General features: G+C 43.5%; 1 protein-coding gene and 1 long non-coding RNA gene across 3 annotated transcripts in view; one reads left to right on the forward strand and one right to left on the reverse strand.

The window, feature by feature from the left end:
* Nucleotides 1-26: 26 nt before the first annotated feature.
* On the reverse strand, nucleotides 27-5,567 carry LOC123637208. Its single transcript, XR_006734769.1, has 3 exons — nucleotides 5,287-5,567; nucleotides 3,621-3,700; nucleotides 27-236 (listed from the first exon to the last, which is right to left on the reverse strand). It is a non-coding gene; the product is annotated as an uncharacterized LOC123637208 (long non-coding RNA).
* Nucleotides 5,568-5,645: 78 nt separating this feature from the next.
* The window catches only part of NCAPH (non-SMC condensin I complex subunit H), a 35,671-nt gene continuing 22,543 nt past the window's right edge, over nucleotides 5,646-18,773 (forward strand). The window contains exons 1-6 of one of the 2 annotated variants that reach the window (XM_045550131.1): nucleotides 5,646-5,746; nucleotides 11,252-11,471; nucleotides 11,635-11,725; nucleotides 12,404-12,496; nucleotides 12,803-12,941; nucleotides 13,422-13,546. In XM_045550131.1, the coding sequence (XP_045406087.1) occupies nucleotides 5,728-5,746; nucleotides 11,252-11,471; nucleotides 11,635-11,725; nucleotides 12,404-12,496; nucleotides 12,803-12,941; nucleotides 13,422-13,546 (687 nt within the window). In that variant the 5' untranslated portion in view covers nucleotides 5,646-5,727. Of the gene's footprint in view, nucleotides 5,747-11,221; nucleotides 11,472-11,634; nucleotides 11,726-12,403; nucleotides 12,497-12,802; nucleotides 12,942-13,421; nucleotides 13,547-18,773 lie in introns of both variants that reach the window. The other variant, XM_045550130.1, reaches the window with a different exon arrangement.

Raw genomic sequence — 18,773 nt, forward strand, 5'->3', positions numbered from 1 at the left:
CAGATATATTAACAATGTATGTGACCTTCACCTTGCTGGTAGGGGCTATGATAGATTAAGACACTTCAAGGAGTGCGTGAAATGGTCATGAGGATGGATGCAGCCTGCAGGGCCTAATCTAGGGTGAGTCTTCTGAGCCTTTCTTCTTTTGACTTTCATCTCGATCCAAAGAAGGTCCAGGGAAATGGATGTTATTGTAGGATCTTGATGCTAAGAAGTTTAAATCCAGAGGGGGCCTGTGAAGTTATGTTTTTCTGTTAACACTGGAAGCAAAAGAGAACTGGAGAATACCTCCATTCCAGCTTATTCCTTTTTGTGAATGACTCTCAACATGTTCCTTATGAATTGGTTTACTCTGAACTGTTAGCTTAATTCCCATCCAAGCTGAGTGACACTCCATTTTATTGCAAATACTGTGATGGGCAACTTCTCATATTTTAGGTTCTAATTTTTCAGGCCATCTCTATTTCGAAAATATAATCAAGATGTTTATTTTCCATTTTCTTAATTTAGTCCCTTTTTTTTTTTTTTTTGTGAGATAGGGTCTCTCTCTGTTGCCCTGGGTAGAGTACAGTGGCATCATCATAGCTAACTATAGGCTCACACTGCTGGGCTCAAGCGATCCTCCTGCCTCATCCTTTCCAGTAGCTGGGACTATAATTTTAGCCCATTTTCATATGACAATATAGCTGTTTTTATGCATCTGGAAAAACTCCAGTATTACCTAAATAATAAGCATTCATTCACAAACAAATTGTAAGTCAATAGTGACCTGTCTCATAATTGAGATAATCTGTTTACTATAATTAATGAAATAGCCAACATATAATGAACTTTTTAGTGCATGGAAACAACATTATTAAAAAAGGACATTGTTTTTGAGGGTTCTGAGATCAACAATTACCAATTACTTTGTTTCTGAGGAGGAGCCACTTGTTTGTCAAATGGAAAGAATGTTTAGCTACTATGTATAGCTGTGCTTTTTCTCAGTCTGGTCATGCCTTTGTATTCTCTTTTCAAAGATGACAAAGGGATTATTTCAACTATGTTTGCGGTTTTGAAAAGAAGGGTCATCACAATCTAGGCCCACTGCCAGGGTTGGACAGGAAGGGATTATGAAGCAGTCCAATTCTAACAAAATCGTGCTTCTTGAGATACGACTGGTGTATTTTTCCCTTCTTTCAAAACCTTGGGCATGCTGAGGAGGAGTGTTAAGAAATGCAGCTATAGTTATGGGTGTGGTTGTTTTGGAAATACCAATGCTGTTCTACCTAGCACTGCCAGGGAGATCTACTGGGGAGGAAAGTCTGTCCTCATTTAACTTGATCTCAAAGGGGATCAGATGGCTGGCCTTTATGGGCTTCAGCTGTAGAATCCACAGCCTACCCGCTTCCACACATACACACAAAGCAAAAATAAATTAAAAGTGCCCCAGAAGCTGATGCCAGGCAGTATTTGAGGCTCTTGCTGCATAATGGCTACTGTGTTCCCCTGTCGCCTTATGGCATCCATCAGGTACTACTTTCAAGGTAAGATGCAATGATGGTTGGCTCTATGCTAGTGGGATTTTGGTGTTTTAAAAACATCCATATACTTCTTGTTTAGAAAATCATTTGCTGGTGTTTTAGTTACAATTCAATAAAGGAGGCTATTTTCTGTATATATTGGAATCTGTGCAATAACACACTCAGCAGATCAACATTCTCACATGCCTGTTCCCAAGAAGTTCATGTTACCCTGGGATAGCTCCATCCAGTACCTCCTGGTATTTCTCAATACACCTTGAACCAGTCTGCCTTGTGGTTTCCCAGTGGCATGGCCAGTGGCCAGGAAAGAATAATTCAAGATGTTAACGAACACCTAGGTTATTAATTTTCATAGTGCCCAAACCAAAATATCAGCCAAATTAAAAGATCTTTGTGACTACAAACAACATGCATAAACTGTAGAAGTCTGCTCCAGTACAAATGTGATATGATTTCTAGTTTCTAGTCTAGCTTCTAGCCTATTGGACTAGTTTCTAGTCTAATGGAAGACAAGAAAGAAAATGTCAAGTTATGAGTGGGTAGAAGATTACAAAGGGAACAGTCAGCAAAGCTTGGGTGGGGCAGAGGGTACAAAAAAGAGCATAGGAAAAAAAAACAAATAGTAATGGAAAGAACAGACCTGTAGTGCTCTGGGAATTACTCTTACAATTAAAGGGGAAACCTCTCCAGATAGGAAACTAAGCTTTATTCTAAAACAAAACCTGGCTAGCCCCCAGGATACAACAGCAGTTATAGTAATGAGAATACATAGTGTTCACTGAGCATTGCCAATGGTCCAGGCACCGTTCTGACTGCATTACATCTGGTAACTCACTTAATCCTCATACTATAACCCCATGAAGCAGGTCCTTTATCCCCTCCATTTTACATATGAGGATACTGAGGCACAGAAAGAATATACAACTTCCCCAAGGTCACATAGCTAGTAAGTGACAGAGCCTAGAGGAAAGTACCTGCGCTAGCAACCTTTCAGTGTGGTCTTTGAAATAAAACAAGATGTAGTTAAGCTTTGAAAAGCAAAAAGCACTATATTAATTTTAAAGGGTGGGATGTTATTGTTTGGAATTCTAGAAGACAGAAATTGTTGGTTCTTAGCCCAGTCTTTAGGAGGTTAGGAATTTCCTATCACATACAAAAACTAAAGGCATTTGTGTAGGGGCCAAATCGAATGCAAAGCTGTTTCATCTAAGTGCCCATTGAGTTCCAGTGACCTGATGGTTTATATCAGGAACTGCATTATGACATAAGCTAGCTGTAGGTTGGAAGGTCATGGCAAATTTACAGCCCATAGGTGGCTTGTTCAGGTAGCCAATGGCTAATACTATTGTTCCTCATGTAAACTAAGGCTGTTTCCCACTTATTTGGGGGAATTAGAATCCCGTGAGGGTGACTCCAGTAACTCCAAGTAGTGCTTTTCTGGCAGCCTGGGAGTTGGGGAGGGGCCCCACTACTTTACATTTGTACAAACCGAGGAATTGAGTTTGCATATCACTGATATCACTGATAAATCATTCACTCTGTAGATCTAATCCCCAAAACAAAGATGACATTCAGGGCAGGAGGTGAAAGACCTGTCCATACTGGGCCACTAGGAAGGCCTGGCCCACAGAGACACTGGGGATGGAGGAAGCTCTAAGCAGTCAGCTTAGGTGGCTCCATTATCCCCACAGCCTCAGGCCTCACCTAGTGGGTCACCTAGCAGCCTTCCTCTGCCAGGGTTCCAAGCTAGTTCTTCAGAGGCTCCCAATTCAGTGCCACTTACCACCCTCCCAACCCTTGCTGTTGTAAGCACAAACAAGGAATCCAGAGGATCACACTTGTTCCCACTCTCCTCCTCAAATGCACTCAGCTGAGAACAAGTGAGGGAGATGACCCTAGCATATACTGAGTCCACCTGCTTGCAGGGAGTTTAACCTATTATTAATTCTTCATAATAGTGAAATGGGTATTGTCATCCCCCCTTAAATGAGATAGATGGGGAAGAAAATGAGGCCCAGAGATGTTAACAAGCCCAACCCAGGATTTAAACTTACCTTCCAACTGTACTCATTCAGTACACATTTAAGTACTTACTTGCTGTGTCCAGGGCCTGCATCAGGCACTGGGAAAAGAATGCTGAGCAAACACAACTTCATCCTCATGGAGCTGACAGTCTATGGAGGAAAGAGACATGAAACAGTCACCCCACTGCATGTAAAACTGCAACCGAAGCCTCCAGTAAGACTTGTGCACATATCAGGGAAGGTCTCCCTGAGGATAGGGGAGCTGAAACCTAACTGGAGCTAAGGGAATAACAATTGGGAAGAGGATCCTAGGTGGAGGATTGCCCATGTGCAGAGGCCCTGGGGTGGGAGCAGGCCTGGTGAGGGGTCTGAAAGAAGGCCCAAGTGGCTGGAAGGTGGGGAGCAAGGAGAGGCAAGGTTCAAGAGGCTGCAGGGGAGTGAGGGGTGGGGGCAGGCGGACTCTGCAGGACCTTATAGGACATTTAGAACTTCACAGTGGAACCTCTGAAGGGTTTTAGACTTCCAGGAGAAATATGGTGGGGGACAAAGTGGGAGTGACAGCTCAGATTTGTACTTGGCAAACACCACTCTGGACCCAATGAGATGGGGGTCAGAGCAGGGCAGCGGGAAGGTAATGTGGATGAAAAGGAGGCAAGATTGAAGAGATTTTTAGGAGGTAAAAAGAGTTGATACTGGATTGTGTGTGGAGAGAGGCGAGGAGGGAGCCATCCAGGATGACTCCTAGTGCTGATTTGGGTTCTTGGGTGGCTAGTGGTATCATCTGCTGAGATGAAGAACACTGTAAACTCCTTTTCTTTCCTCTATCCTACACTGCCTTACACTAAAGATTTGAAGGTGATCACTGGAATAACAAGTTCACACGAACAACAAATAGGTTTGTGACCTAAAAATGAAATCCTAAACACCTCCCCCCGCCAGCTTAATGGACCCCTCTTGACCCAGGGGAGCCCAGAAAAAAAACCTTAAAACTGAGTTGCCAGCCATGACGGGATGGGAGGGGTAAAGCACAATTACATGTGTGTTTTCTCTTCATAAATATTCATGACTCCTATAGCTTGTTAAATATGTATATTTAGCCACCCTGCCTAGTATAAAACCTTGTTCCCTTTTATCTCTCCCTTGAAACGCGTGTTCCTGGGTTGTGGCTGGGACAGTGTTTTCCAGCTTGCCAGAATGGCCACTGCGAGCTGAGAAACTTTCACGAGAAATAAAGCTCTCCTTTTTCCAAAGTATAAACCTAGTGGTTTTTGGTGGTGTTTTTGTTTTTTTAGTTAATAGGTTTAAAAAGTGGTTTCAACAGAGGGCAGTACTTTTTGGTTGCCAAAATAACTGAGGGGCACTGATGGCATTTAGTGGGCAAAGGTGTCAAGGATGCTAAACAGTCCTACTAAGAGGGCAAGAGTCCCTATGTCAAGATTGTTTCACCTGACTGCCAATAAGCACCTTCGAGGACAAACACTACAAAAGAGGTCAGATGTGTGACTTATAAGAAATTATAGGATGTGCTTGGGAATATTTGAGGGAATTGCCCTGGCCTTTCTTCCCATAATTCAATTTTGAGTCAGATGAAGCTGGATGGACAGGCAGCATTTTACACTTCTAACTCTTCCGACCTTTTTTGGGAAGGGGCTGTGGTTTCTAGGAAGCTTTTCACAAATTCACAAAAATCTGAATAAAAACGATGGCCTTCATTTAAAAAAAAAAAATGTACATACATTGTGCACCCGTCTTCCCCGCCTAGAAAGCTTCTCACTCCCGTGTCGGCGCCCTCCCACGTTTTTAGCGTTTTGCTACCCTCATAGCAGAAGATTCTAGGAGAAATGAACGTCGTTTTCTCGGTAATCTGGCTCCCCATTAGAAAGTAAATTCCACGAAAGAAGGGCCCCTTCCCGCTCTGCTCAACGCTGAGTCCCTAGGGTCCAATTCCGCGCCTACGGCTTGGAACGAGGGAGTTTTCACACTACGGGCCAGAAGCCCTCTGCCCAAGACGTCTCACTTCCGCGCTGCCCGCGGGTACCCTGGCCCGAGGCGGACCGAGGTGGTCCGCGCAGGCGCGGCGCTGGACCCGCCCTCCGGTGACGTCACACGGCCGTTACGGCGCTCGGGCGTCTTGGCGCGCGCGGTTTAAAACCAGATCCGGAGACGCTGAAGGCAAGATGGGACCTCCCTGCCCAGGTGAGGCCAGGCCGGCCGGAGGCAAGGCGGGAAGGGTCCAGAGCAAAGCAGTACTTCGAGCGGGCCGGGCCGGCGGGCAGGCCTGAGCGGGAAGAGCAGGTCTGCTCAGCCCGGTTCTCGGCCCGCCATCTGAGGCCAGAGGCAGGCGCGAGGGGAAGGGAGGGGAGCGGAGCGGAGGGCAGGGCCTGCGCGGGGTTGGTAGGCGGGACGGGCAGTGGGGTGCTCGGCCAATCAGGACGCGTCTTCGGGTGCGCTCGCGGTGCTGGCGCCACTGCTCAGTCCCTGGGGGGGCAATGGGGCAGCTTGTACCCAGGGCTCCTACACCATGCTTGGTGTCTCTTCATTAAAAAGGTGGTTTTCCTGGAATAGACGTTAGTTTCAGGGCCATGGAACCGTTGTGGTTACCGATATATGATTAGTATGCATGCTTTTGTTTTTACATTCAAAGGTATTGCGCCTTTGGCCCAGACCCTCTATCAGGTGCAGAGATATAATAAAGAACAAAACAGATAAGATCTCTGTACTCTTGGAGCTTGGAGTTGAGGAAACAGACGATAAACAAACGAAGTAACAGATGAAGTTTAGTGTTATGATAACAGATAATAGCAGAGTGGGGGGTGGCTTCTTTAGGGATTCAGGGAAGATCTTTAAACAGAGACTGGAACATGTTTTCAGGCACAAGAAGCAAGTGCAAAAATGAGGCAAGAAAGAGCCTGGCCTGGGCTAGGACCTGACCAAAACATTGTGATCAAGCGTAGCGAGTGAGATCTGACAGGGCAAGGCCTGGTATTCCTTGGTAAGAGGTTTGGGAATTGAGTTGCATTTGGACATGGTTAAGTGTGATTTACCTGATAGACAAGTGAAGAGGCCAATAATCACTTGGATAAGAGTTTGGCCACTCAGGGAAGTGACCCATGGACTGAGAAATAAATTTGGACATCGTTTATCATATAGATCATAAAACCATGGAAATGAGTGAGAACACCAGGAAAACCTTGTAGAGAGTACACACCTAGGACCAACATTTAGAAGCTGGATAGAAAAGGAAAAGCTGGAAAAACTCAAAAGAGAGTGGTATCATAGAAGCTAAGAGTGTTTCAAGGAGGGATTGTCAACTGTTTCAAATGCTGCTGAATCTCAAGAGAAATGAGGCCTGAAAAGTGACCATAGACACCGTGCTTGGCCTGTGGTCTATATTCTTATTACCATTTGGGGGGATGAAGAAAATGCTTAGAGCATTTACTTAAAATTTTACCAGTTAATAATTGATGGAGCTGTTATTATTTTTTGTTTGTGTTTTTTTTAAGAGACAGTGGTCTCATTGTGTTTTCCAGATGGGAGTACAGTGGCACAGTCATAGCTCACTGCAGCCACGAACTCCTGGGCTCAAGCAATCCTCCAGCTTCAGCCTCTCGAGTAGTGGCACTACAGACACATGCCATCATGCCCAACTAATATTTAAAAATTTTTTGTGGATGGCCAGGCATGATGCCTCACGCCTGTAATCCTAGCACTTTGAGAGGCCAAGGCAGGAGGATCGCTTGAGTTCAGGAGTTTGAGATCAGCCTGAGCAAGAGTGAGACCCTGTCTCTACAAAACATAGAAAAATTAGCCCGGCATGGTGGCAGGCACCTGTAGTCCTAGCTCAGGGGGCTGAGGCAGGAGGATCACTTGAGCCCAGGAGTTGGAGGCTGCAGTGAGCTATGATGACACCACTGCACTCTAGCCCCGGGGGACAAAGAGAAGCCCTGTCTCGGAAGAAAAAGCTAATTTTTTTTTTGTAGAGACAAGGTCTCACCATGTTGCCCAGTCTGGTCTCAAACTCCTGGCCTCAAGCGATATTCCTACCCTGGCCTGCCAAAGTGTGTGAGCCACTGCACCCAGCCAGACCTGAGTTTTGAAGCCAGGCCTTCTGATTCTTAAATCTAGAAACTTTTCCTGAGCTCTCTGAGTTCCTTCATCTCTATCTTCCAGTGATCTTGCTTCTTGCCCTGCCATAGTAGGCCATAGCCACTCATTACCATAGACCTTGTCATTAAGCATCACTGTACCACTGTCATCTCAATTTTAAGTACCTCACTTCTCAATACCACCAATATCTTTCCATCTCGCTCTCTCTTCTTCCCTGACTCTTGACAATCTTTTGACCCAGCAGACCTATATTCTACTACTTTTCACCACCTCTCACCTGAGGCTCTCACGTCCTTGTTCCCCTTTTTTTTTAAGTTTTTAAAAAATGTTCTACATGTTCAGAGAAACTTCTCTAGTAATGAACCATAGAAATGATTCCTGAAAGTATAGTTTTCCCCTCTTAGCTTACATTCTTCTATGATCCACCAGTATAATCACTTTCTCTCCTTTCTTTTACAGTGGAAGTCCTTGAAAACCTTGTTTCCATTTGCTGCCTCCAATTTCTCTTTTCCTATCCTCTCTCAAATCTATTGCGGTTCAGCTTTCTCCCTTGCTACTCTGGGAAAACTGCTCTTGTCATGATCACCAGTCATCTCTAGATTGCTAAATCCAATGTTCAGTTGCCAGTTCTCCGCTAATCTGACCTGTCAGTTGCATTTGACATAGTTTGTCATATCTTCCTCCCCTGAAATACTTTCTTCACCTGGCTTTTAGAATACTATATTCTGGTTTTTTCCCTACTTCACTAGTTGCACATTCTGCATCTCTTTTGCTGGTTCTTCCTTCTTTCCTGCTCTTTAAACTTTTTTTTTTTTTTTTTTTTTTTTTGAGACTGGGTCTTAATCTGCTGCCCAGTCTGGATTGTAGTGATGTCATCAGAGCTCACTGCAGCCTCAAACTCCTGGCCTCAAGCGATCCTCCTGCCTTGGCCTCCCAAAGTGCTGGGATTACAGGTGTGAGCCACTGTGCCTGGCCTGCTCTTTACACTTTTGAAGGTTCTAAGAGTCAGTCTCAGAATCTGCTCTTCTCTCTCTCTACTCATTTATTTAGTGATCTCATCTAGTATTAGGGCTTTGAATATCCTCTATATGCCGATGACTTCCAAATGTGTATATCTAGCCCAACACTTTTCCGTAAATTCCAGGATTAGATATCCAGCTGTCTACCCTAGTTGGATGACTAATAGGCATCTCAAGCCTAGCATGTCCCAAGACTGAGCCCTGACCTCCCTTGCCTCCTTTCCTTGTAAATGTGCTTCTCCTATATCTTCATCTCTCAGATCATAGCAACTCCATTTCATCAATTATTCAGGATAACGTTGCAGTTATTCTTGAGTTTCCTGTTTTTCCTCATGCCTCACATTTGATCCATCAGGAAATCATGTTGGCTCTATCTTGAGACTATCCAGTGGCTGACCACTTAACGTCCTTCACTGCCACCTCTCTGGTCTGAGTCACTGTCATCTCTTGTCCTACCTATTGGCACTTGCCTTCTAACTGGTCTTACTGTTTGTCTAGCTCCCTTTTCAGTCTGTTCTCAGCATAATTGCCAGAGAGATCCTCTTGAAGCTTAAGTTAGGTCCCTATATTCCTCTTCTCATCATTACCCAATCACTTCCCTTCTCACTTAGTATAAAACCAAGTCTTTACAATGGCCCATTAAGTGTGGCTCATGTGCCCCTACCAGTTGTCCTTCCCTTGTTCTGACTAATTGGTGTTCCTGCTCTGCTAGGCCCTGGGGAATGTGACATACCTCAGATTGCTGTGCCACTCCCTCTGGCTTACTTCACTTCAGTCACACGGGCCCCCTCAAACATGCCAGCATGCTCCCACCTTTGTACTTGCTGTTCCCTCTGCTTTGATGTAACTTCCCCCACATCTGCATGGTCTTTATTCTAATGTTGCCTTCCTGGTGAAGCGTTTCTTGACCACTGTATTTAAAAAGACGTCCCACCTCTGTTCCCCAATCCTTCTTATTCCCCTTCCATGCTTTACTTTTCTCCATAGCATTTATCTCCAGCTCAATGTGCCATATGTTTTCTAACTTGTTATTCTGAAAATGTTCAAACATACAGGAAAATTGAAAGACTAACACAATAAACACCCTTATATCCACCACCTAGATCCAACAATTGCTAACATTTTGCCGTCTTTGCTTTATATTTATTTTTGACTGATCTAGTTGGAAGTAAGTTGTACACATCATGTCATTTCACCCTTAAATTGCATCTCCTACAAAGTGACATAATCATAATATGGCATAATACAGTAACACTTAAGACAATACAAATTAATTCCCTGATGTTGTCTGGTATCTAGGCTATATTCCAGTTTCCCTAATTATCCCGAAAATGTTGCTTACAGCTGATTTGATTTTTTTTTTTTTTTTTGACAAAGTAGGGGCCAAAAGCTCATATATTGCTTTAGATTTGTATGACTCTTTGGTTTCTCTTAATCCAGAAGAGTTCCCCCTGCTTTTGTCTTGTCATTAACTTTTTTTAAATTTATTTTTTCTTTTTTTTAGAGATGGGATCTCCCTCTGTCACCCAGGCAGGAGTACAGTGATGCAATAATAGCTCACTGTAGTCTCAAACTCATGAGCTCAAATGATCCTCCTGCCTCAGCCTCCTGATAGCTGGGACTACAGGCGTGTGCCACCATGCCTGGCTAATTTTTTTTTTATTTTTTGTAGAGATGGGGTCTCACTATGTTGCCCAAGCTGGTATCATTAACTTTAAAATTAAGAGACTAAGCTAGTTGTCTTGTAAACTGTCCTGCATTCTAGATTTGTCTGAATTTTTCTTTGTGATATCATTTAACTTGTTCCTTGACTCCTTGTGTTTCTTACAAACTGGTAGTTAAAGATCTGAAGTCTTTACTTAAATTTAGGTTAAACATTTTTGGTCAGAATATCTCCTGGGTGATGTTATGAATTTCATGTTGTATCACATCAGGAGATAAGTTTCAAGTTGTCTTATTTTTTGTGAGGCTACATTTGACTGGGTAATATGGTGACTGGTAGATCTTTCATTGTAAAAGACATTTTTCTGTTTGCAGTTAGCAAGTAATCTGGTGGATGATTCTTTGGAACATTTCATTTATCTTGCATGTTTATGTTGTTTGTTCTATCTCCTTGCCAAGACATAGAGGAGCTGGGTTTAGAACCCATCCTATCTGACTCTGTGGCCAATACCTCCCCCTTGTCTCAGCATCTGTCTCTGCCTTGCCTGGCATTATGGGTTGTATATGTCTTTTGAGCTATTTGTGAGCTTATCAGAGGCAGCAACGTTATCTATCTTTATATCCGTGTGGTGCTTAGATTCACAATAGCTACAGAGTAGATATTTTTCCCAGATTAGCAAGGAAGTGTCAGAAACCTATCACCTCTCTTCTACCTCCAAGAAACTCAAACTCTAGAGGTTCTAGCCATCAAGTATTAGAATTGGAGAAGATCTTAATGGGGAATGTGTGGCAAACCACCACCCCTGTGACAGGACTCAAATTCCCTTTAGATAGAGGAAATGTTGTGTTGAAGTTTCCTTGAGCCAATGTTTTGTTCTACCAGTGCCAGCCCCAATGCATAATTCTTCTTCAGAGACCCGTGGACACCCTCACAGTGCCTCCTCACCTTCGGAACGGGTGTTCTCAATGCCTCTGCCCAAGAAGGCCCCTCTCAATACTCCTGGCACCCCAGTCCTTGAAGACTTTCCTCAGAATGACGACGAAAAGGAGAGATTGCAGCGGAGGCGCTCCAAGGTCTTTGACCTGCAGTTCAGCGCAGACTCGCCTCATTTGTTAGCCTCCCCCTCCAGTAGGTGAGTGTATTTCTGGGCTGGCTCTCCTCGAGGCAGACACCTTGACATGGGTTGCAGGGGTTTAGGCATCTCCACAAAACCTCATGGATTCTGGGTCTGGGTTTTGAAAAGTTACAGTATCATGGATCCTTGTGAGAATTTTTTTTGTTTGTTTTCCATATAGAAGTATTGATGTTTCAGCTACTATCCCTAAGTTTACGAACACACAGATTACAGAACATTACTCCACCTGTATCAAACTATCCACTGAAAATGTGAGTATCTGCTGGTTTCTCATTGAAGATTTTGCATCTTGATCACAGGGGTTATCTATTTATCTTGATTTTGTAGAGAATGCACAATCAATGATAATTATTTTATTCTCCAGTGAATCTTCTTATTGTTGGTGTTTCTCACTATGGTTTTACTTTTTCTTATGGATTTTTATTGCTCCTCCTAACAGTTGCCTGTTACCTGCAGCATATCTAGAGAGGCAGTATGGGTGAATGGTGTGAATTCTGGAGCTAGACAATAGATAGACAGTAGAGTTCTGGAGCTAACAGTATATGCTGGAGCTAGCCAGAGTTAGAGACTACATACTTACAAGTTGTGTGTGAGTCACCCAACCACTCTGCTGCAAGATTCTTCTCTGGAGAATGAGAGTAGTGCCTGCCTCATACAGTTCTGAGGATGCCCAAGGCCCTTCGTATACAATGCTTTGAGCAGGGACTGCACACAGCAAACACTCAGGACTTGTGTGCTGCCAATCTAGGCCTTGACAATGAAGACATGCACGTGGTGGATCTGGCTCTTGCCAAGTGTTTGTGGGAAGTGAGATCAGTGTCGAGATGTGGGTATTCCTATATGAAGTCTTAGCTTCCTCTGTTCAGAGTAGCATTATTTACATGAGCATAGGCTATAAATAACAAACCTTTCTGCAATTTTGTTTTCAGAAAATCACAACCAAGAATGCTTTTGGTTTGCACTTGATTGATTTTATGTCAGAGATTCTTAAACAGAAGGACACAGAACCAACCAACTTTAAAGTAAGAAGGATGTCCACTTTCTCTTGCATCTGAATTGAATGATGATTATTTCTAATACTTAGCATAACATAATTCTGCAAATACATGAGAGATTTCCTTGTTTAGGTATTAACTACTTTACTTTCTTTCCTAAACTGGCAAAATGCAGAAAAAATATATGTTCTGTTTATTTCCTAGCAGTCTTAGGGGAAGTTTTGTCATTGTTTCCTTGGGGCAAGTAAATATTTTCTGAAGCTTTCTGTGTTTGTCTGTTCAGAAGTTCTTTTCTGTGCATCTTCATGAGTATAGCTCTGCTTGTTTGATCAGGTGGCTGCTGGTACTCTGGATGCCAGCACCAAGATCTATGCTGTGCGTGTAGATGCCGTCCATGCTGACGTATACAGAGTCCTTGGAGGGCTAGGCAAAGATGCACCATCTCCGGAAGAAGTAGAGGGCTATGATGCAGGTACGTGGATTAGGATTTGGATTTAAGGGGATTTCTTTTAGGGCATACCAGGTAGTTATTTCAGTGATATATTGGAATGAGGTCACAAGAAATCAATTACCTCATTTTATTGAAGACATGGACATTTTTAGAATTATACATGGTCTTACATGAGAAGATACTCAAACACTAGAGTTATTTTTCTTTGAAAAAGAGAAGGGCCTCATAAATGCTTTTAGATTTTATTTAGGCAAGTTTGAGTGAACATCACCAACCAGGAAACTCATGATTTGGGGGTCTTTGGAAATGAAATTATATTAGAAGCCAAATCTAGTAGTTTGATTTCTGCATAAGCTGCAGATTACGTAATCTAAGGCCTGTTGCTTTGACAGAATTGCACATGTTTAAACTATGACCACTCTTTGAAGAACTTGAATTAATAATTTCAATCACATGCTTCAAAGCAGCCCTTGCAGTACACAATCTTATTTCTCCTTTTAGAGGGAAGTGCTACTGAAACAGGAACAACCAAAAAGCCTCCAAAGCCAAAGAAGAAGCATTTATACAAAACCATTGAGCAGAATATAAACAACCTCAATGTCTCTGAAGCAGATCGAAAGTGTGAGGTGAGGAACTATGTATACAGTGTGGTCTCTGACTAATTCAGAACCTCAGGAGCTGAAACTTGGCAGGGCCTGAGTATGTGCTTATTTGCTCATGTATGCTTGTTTAAGCCTCAGGGGGAGTAAAATATTCAACTGGTGTCTCTGCATTATCACGCCTTAGCTTTATAGTGAAGAATGAAAGTAAGTCTCTCAGTATTGTGCAATGACTGAATAGAATGAGATTGCAAATTACTGAGAAATCAGATTGATAAAAAAGTGTATATCCTAGTAAATGTAACAATGGTGACATTAGCTAATATTTGTTGTACACATACTGGGTGCCATGCTTCCCTAAGCTTGTAACCTGTGTTAACTTACGTAATCCTCACAACATCCTTGTGACATTTTATGGAGAAAAACTGAGGCACAGTAACTTGCCCAAGGTGACACATCTAGGAGTGAGCTAGGATTTGAAGCTAACTTGGCTGGCTCCAGATTCCTGGCTAGGACCTTACTGTGTAGGAAATCCTAAGGAATTTGCTTAAGTGTTGCTGGAGGCGTCGTTTATAATTAGCACAGTTAATTTAAAGCAAACAGGTGTTGCTACAAATTTTTTAATTTTGCTATTAAAAGCATTGTTTCAGTGAACATTCTTATATTATCTTTGTACTCTTCTGGGAGCATATCTATAAGACTGGGAGTATATCTATTACTATAACAGAATTCTGAGACATGGAATTTCAGAAAAGATTGTATCAATTTACTCTCCCATTAGCAATAGAGTAGATTACTTTCTCTTACCTCGACAACATTCATAACTGGTAATTAAGGTCATAAGACTGGAATTGATTACCAAGGGAATGAATGCATGTTGAAAAAGGACTGAGCTCTGGGCTGCCTGGATCTTAGGAGTTCAGAGAACTGAAGAAACATTCATTAGATAAGAGGAAAACTAGAAGAGTGTGGTATCCAAATGAGAAAGTGTTTCAGGGAGCGGGGAATGATCAGCCATGTTAAATGTGGCAACCTAAGGTCACTGGTGAGCTTGGAGAAGCGGTCCTTTGGAGCTGAAATTCAGACCTCCACAGAAAGGGTGTTGCTTGGCTGGTGCTGGTGTCCCTGAGTTTGGAGGAGGGCTTTATGGGCCCAGGACCCAGACCTCTGAGGAGGGCATGCTGGCTGGTGCTGTATCTCTGAGGGACACAGCCAAGAGGCTGGTTCTGTGAGCGTGAGAAAACTACAAATGGGATTCAGCTGCTGCTATAGGTAGGCCCTGCTGCAGCTGGGGTGAAGCACTGCTGGGCAACACTCACATGAACAGGAAGGAACACGTCCCTCCTCCCTCCTGGAGCCCTGCCGTCTCCCTCTAGTGCCTCCGATTGGTAAAGCCTAACAAGGAGCAGCTGGCAAAGCCAAATGTCCCAGATCTAGCATCACAGCAGAGGAGAGAAGGTAGATTTGGAGCTGAGAGGCACACAGGTAAAGTGTCAGGAGATCTAGTTTCAAAAGGCACTGGAGTGGGGAGATACATAATGTGTGGAGAGAGAGAGAGAAAGCAAATGTGCAAAATGTTACCCATTGGGGAGTCTAGGTGGAAGTTATACAGAGATTCATATTGGTCTTACAACATTCTTGTAGGTTTGAAATTGTTCATGATAAATGGGGGAAAACAAATACGAGAAGAGAACTAAAGACACTGAACACAGGTGGTTGTTTTGAAGAGTTTTGCTATAAATTGGAGCAGGGTAATGGAATAGCAAATGGCGGGGAAAGTAAGGTCGAGAGTTTTATTTTTAAATGAGAATTAACAGCATATTTTGTTGATGGCAACAATCTATTAGAAAAGGAATTATTGATGATGCAGCAAAGAAAGGAGAATTGCTAGGTTGGTGTCCTTGAGCAGGTGAGAAGGGAAAGGAATGGAGAACAGGGATGGGGCTTGACTGCCAGGGATGGGGTTTGAGTGCATGCACAGAGGAGCCTTCTGGATATTGTCTTCTGGTGGTGTCTCTCTCTCTTTTTTCCTCTCCAGTCAAATAGGAAGCCAGGTCATTGGCTGACAGTATAGAGAAGGAAAGTGTTGGAGGTGTGAGGAGAGAAAAAACTAGGAAAGAGTCATCTGGGAGGCTGGATGAGTGAAGAACTAGGGAGATGTGGTTTGATTGCTAGACAACTCAGGATCTACTTGAGGTGGTGGCTGATGGATTTAAGGTGAGATCTTGACTTTGGGACTTTTCCCAGTCATGCTTAGCTGCATGGATGCAAGCACAGCATAGGCAGAAAGTTAGATTTAACAAGGGATTGTGTTGAGCTGAGTGAATGGACACAGGTAGAAAGGGGCACTGGAGTTGAGAGCATGTGCAAGAGAGTGATTCCAGACATTGCTTATGGAATTTTAGCTGAAAGAGAGGGGAATGAATGTCGGTTGAAGGTAATATGATCAGATTATAGGGCTGGCCTGGTGGGGTCAAAGACTTCTGAAGTGTTGAGGACAAGAAGGTGTAAGCTGGAAAGATAGGAGGGGTTATCAGAGAGGGGCACTTAGAATTGAACATATGGAGAGGTTGCAGTCATGGTTAATGATTCAACTCAGAGAACGGGCAAGGGAGTAAAGGGCAGAGGTGCTGTGGGGGTCTTAGTAGGACCTCTCAGAATCCTGGGCTTCTTAGGATGAAGGACAAGACCACTGAAGGAGAGGATATCAAGTAAAGGAGAGGCCAGAGTACTGGGTGGGTCAATATACAGATACTGAAATCACTAAGAACTAGACTGGGAGTAAAGTTTGAGAACATTAATGAGCCAGGAGCTAATATTAAGATCTTCCAAGAAGGGCTCAGGTTGTGGCCTGGGATTAGAAGATGACTGCAGCATAGGTGGGCAGAGGGTGGGAAAGGCTGGGATCGGGTTAGGAATTGGGAGGGAGGGTAGTTGAAAGCTGCAGTGAGAGAGTGAGGAGATCACCCAGCTCACGTCAAGGCTGGTTGTCCTAGTCCATTTGCATTGTCATAAAGGAGTACCTGAGGCTGGGTACTTTATAAAGAAAAGAGGTTTATTTGGCTCATGGTTTTGCAAGCTGTACAAGAAGCATGGTGTTAGCATTAGCATCTGCTTCTGGTAAGGGCTTCAGGAAGCTTCCAGTCATGGCTGAAGGCAAAGGTGAGCTGATGTGTAGAGATCACATGATGAGAAGTGAGAAGAGGGAGTGAGAAAGGGGAGGAGGGTGCAAAGCTCTGTTTAACAGCCAGCTCTGGGGGAACTAACAAAGCAAGAACTCGCTTGGCTAGAAGGCACAGCAGAAAGCCATTCAGAAGGGATCCGCCCCTCATGATACAAACACCTCCCCTCAGGCCACACCTCTAACATTAGGGATCATATTTCAACATGGAGAGGACAGATATCCAAACTATATCACCAGAGGCTTGAGAGCTTTGGAAAGAAAGCAGCCCCCACAGAGGCCTGCAGGGGAAGCATGTCCTCAGGAGACCACTGTGTCTCAATTAGTGCCTCTCAGCCTGTTTTTCACTGTCATTCTTGCTTTTGCTTTTGGTTCTATAGTGAAATGTTCAAATTAGGGATTATTAAGTACAAGATGGTTGGAAATTCTATTTTCCACCCATCTTCTTTCTTGCCAGGTAGACCCAGTTCTGGAACTAAGGAAAACAGAATACTTCCCAGACCTGTACTAGCCTTTCTCATAGTTATAAAAAAAAAACAAGAGAGCAGACAAGCAGTGCTGCTTCCTCTAAGCCTGCAACTGTTGGGCTGTGGTTTATTTGTGCCAAGTGAAATCAATAATGTCATAAAGAAATGCCAAGTACCCCAGTCTCGGAAAGCTTTTCTTGCTCTATAATCTGCTGTAAACTTGTAATAGTCTATATGCCCATGCTACCCTGAACGTGCCTGACCTTGTCTGCTCTCGTAATAATCAAGAGTATGGAAGATAAAAAAGAGGGAGAGATTGTCACAAACTTAGATTTTGAAACTCCAACTGTTTATTAAACTGTTTTCTCGGAGCTCAGAAAGCAAATGTTATGTGGGTTTGTCTAGACCAGTTGAGAGCACTTGTTTATACATGAGCTGATCTTTTTTGGACACAGCTCTCTACTATGTACAAAATGCTTGCTGTCATGGAGGATTCAAATATTATTATGCTCCAGTTCTTTACACCACTAGAGCACAAATAGATACAATGTGGCTGGGCACAGTGGGTCACGCCTGTAATCCTAGCACTCTGGGAGGCAGGTGGATCGTTTGAGCTCAGGCGTTCAAGACCAGCCTGAGCAAGAGTGAGACCCCAGTCTCTACTAAAAATAGAAAGAAATTAGCTGGACAACTAAAATACATATATAGAAAAAATTAGCTGGACATGGAGGTGCATGCCTGTAGTCCCACCTACTCGGGAGGCTGAGGCAGAAGGATCGCTTGAGCCCAGGAGTTTGAGGTTGCTGTGAGCTAGGCTGACACCATGGCACTCTAGCCCAGGCAACAGAGCAAGACTCGGTCTCAAAAAAAAAAAAAAAAAAAGAATGTAAGGAAGGTCAAGGCATATACTACAGGAGACCAGAATTGATAGGGCTCAGACTTTGTAGAAGAGGCAAGATTTGAACTGGGCCTTTAAGGAAGGCTAGATATTTGTCAGGTGGGCATTGTCAGGGAGGTGATTCTAAGAGGCAGTAGAAAAGGCCATGGCCCAGGAAAGTTTTGGTTCTTAAGGGAGCAGGATAATGTACAAGTTTGACTAGAGCTGAGGATTTACTTGTAAGTAATCACCTAAAGCGACCCTGGACTTTTACCATACAGTGTGTTACCTACCACGGCCCCCTTTTACTGTGACTTACTGTGGACCCTTGTTTCAGAAGGTTTTATCTTCCCAAACTGTGCAGTCATCAGTGATTCATTTTCCCATGGATACTCAGGGATGTAAATCAGATCTAATTTACATGAAAGAACTGCTGTTCTCATACTGGCATGATATAATTCTAGACACAAGTAAGGCAAGTTATGTTAGTGTTTTCAGCTTTAGTGTGGGTCAATGTACAATTTTCATGTTGACTCTGAAATGCTGAGTATAGTTCCATTAACTACCTACACAAGACTTCTAGGGGTGTGAGGCTCTAGGTGGGAAACCATTGCTCTGGTTAGCATTTGAGGAAGGGAATAGGAGCAACAACACTGGCATTTTTAGAATAGGAATTGGGAGAGACCAGAGATAAGGATTGTATTGGTGGCAGTGGGGATGGAGAGACAC

This window comes from Lemur catta, chromosome 4, assembly GCF_020740605.2.
Source record: "Lemur catta isolate mLemCat1 chromosome 4, mLemCat1.pri, whole genome shotgun sequence".
NCBI lineage: Eukaryota > Metazoa > Chordata > Mammalia > Primates > Lemuridae > Lemur > Lemur catta.